We start from the raw sequence: 1,970 nt of genomic DNA, 5'->3' as shown, positions 1-1,970 counted from the left end.
TTTTAAATCTTACTAAATTGGACCCATGTAGATTATTACATTTACAATCGATCACAACATCCTTCTAGATTTTATAGAAAAATTCATGTTCACAAAAAATTATTTAATTTAATTTTTTTTAATTTTTGAACTTAATCCAAGGTGTGGAAATAACATTTGTCAGATTTTAATCAAATATGCTCCTTATTGTATACAGCATTGTTGGAAATGTCTTAAAGCCATAACATAGGTCACCACTAGGGGCAGTTACTTGCAACTCTGGCTATAAATTCCTCAATATTCTTGTCTGAGCTTCCACCTTCATCCACTGCCTCCTTAGTTAATTCCTTCCACCTTTCTGTATTCCTTTTTATCTCTTCCCCTCTCTCTCTCTCCATAACTTCCATTATACAAATCTCTATTTCTTCTTTTCTAACAATCCCTTTCTCATCCACTTTAGCTCTTACTCCCACCTTCCACACATCTTCCATAAACTTGGCATTGGTGGGTTGGTCCGTCCATTGCGGCATCCCCACCATCGGTACACCCAAGCTCAATGACTCTAATGTTGAGTTCCATCCACAATGAGTTATAAAACATCCCACCGCTCGGTGCGCTAACACCTCCAACTGAGGACACCATGTCACTACCAACCCTTTCTCCAATGTCTCATCTATGAAATTGCTCGGAAGCTTGTGCTCTTCCAAAGCTCTCACTACCCACAAGAAGAATTTTTTGCTCCTAATGAGACCCCTTGCCAGTTCCTCCATTTGATCTTCTCCTAAATTAGCCAGGCTCCCAAATGACACATATACGACTGACCCCGTTTCCTTCGTGTCTAGCCATTTCATGGAGGTGTGAGAATCGGGCTTGAATAGATTCAGACCATAATCTGTGTCACCTTCCACCCGCTTGTCCAAGTACATACTTGGCAAGGTTGGTCCAACCGTTATCGTCCTCGTCGGCCATTGCTTCGCCATACAGTTTAAAACCTGTAAGAATTCAATTAGATCACTGTCAGTTACATAACCTACAACTAAATAAATATTAACAAAGTTGAGTTGTGTTCTATTATGTTTTATCTATTGTAACTTTTCTTATTTTCTAAAAAAGAATGTGACTTGAGATAGTCAGAGGGGGTATAAACATTCTTGAATTAAGAGAAGACATGAATTTAGATATAATTGAAAAGAACATGATTTACTAAGCTGACCCCATAGCTTCTTTATAAGGCTATGAGGATAACGATGATTAACCCATGTTAATAATTCCCAAAACTAGAGGAATTACAATACCCACCTCATCCTCTAATTTTTTAAATGAGTTTATAAGGAGCCAATCAGCTTCGTCAACATTCGAAAATTGGTTCAAAACAAGGTGTAGCATAGAGGGGTATGATCCTATGTCATAAACAAACGATGGCAAATCGCGAGTTTGAAGTAGTGGCAATCCAGGCATCGATACAGTTTGCCCTTGAACAGGTGTACTCATCAGCTTACGGTGCACATAGTAGTAAATGGCATTTACGGCACATGGTTGAGTGAAAAATGAAGCTCCAATTAGGCCAAGCCTTTTGGCGATGTCCAAAGCCCATGGCACAACGGAGTCATATATAAGGCATTTGACCGGGTACTTAGAGCTGTTATGTTTCTCAATGAGGGCAGCCAAGTTTCTTGAGCCTATGGTTTGAAGGCACTCAATATAAGCGTCGGCACTCCCTGCTTGCTCTATACCACCCTCGTCACAGCCATCCGAAAAGGGTTCAATTATGACTGAGCCAGCTTTGGTTTGGGTGGTCTTGGTGATGTAGAGGGTGGTGGCTAGTGTGACTTTGATTCCTTTGTAGGCTAAGCGTTTAGAGAATTGGAGCATTGGGTTTATGTGGCCTTGGGCTGGAAAAGGGAAGACCACAACATGGGCTCTAAAGTCTTCTTCTTCTTTCTCCATTTCTCTCTCACCTCTTTATTTATCCTTTTCTTTGTTGGGTTTAG

At 40.3% G+C, this 1,970-nt stretch overlaps 1 protein-coding gene across 1 annotated transcript; it reads right to left on the bottom strand.

Moving 5' to 3' along the window:
- Positions 1-1,970, bottom strand: LOC147382144 (UDP-glycosyltransferase 74E2-like). The gene is made up of 2 exons (XM_086429113.1): positions 1,279-1,970; positions 1-971 (listed from the first exon to the last, which is right to left on the bottom strand). The coding sequence occupies exons 1-2, from the start codon at positions 1,924-1,926 to the stop codon at positions 237-239; spliced, it is 1,383 nt and encodes a 460-aa protein (XP_086285239.1). The 5' UTR covers positions 1,927-1,970; the 3' UTR covers positions 1-236.

Source organism: Akebia trifoliata, chromosome 16, assembly GCF_017979445.1.
Source record: "Akebia trifoliata isolate Shusen 1 chromosome 16, ASM1797944v1, whole genome shotgun sequence".
Lineage (NCBI taxonomy): Eukaryota > Viridiplantae > Streptophyta > Magnoliopsida > Ranunculales > Lardizabalaceae > Akebia > Akebia trifoliata.
Note: the sequence above shows the minus strand (reverse complement) of the source record. Positions and strands in the feature narration are given on the sequence as shown.

Excerpts from the sequence above, each read along its gene's own strand:
- LOC147382144 (XM_086429113.1), bottom strand. The coding sequence starts at position 1,926 with ATGGAGAAAGAAGAAGAAGACTTTAGAGCCCATGTTGTGGTCTTCCCT. Across the intron at positions 972-1,278 it reads TTAAAAAATTAGAGGATGAG|GTTTTAAACTGTATGGCGAA; the intron begins GTGGGTATTGTA and ends GAATTCTTACAG.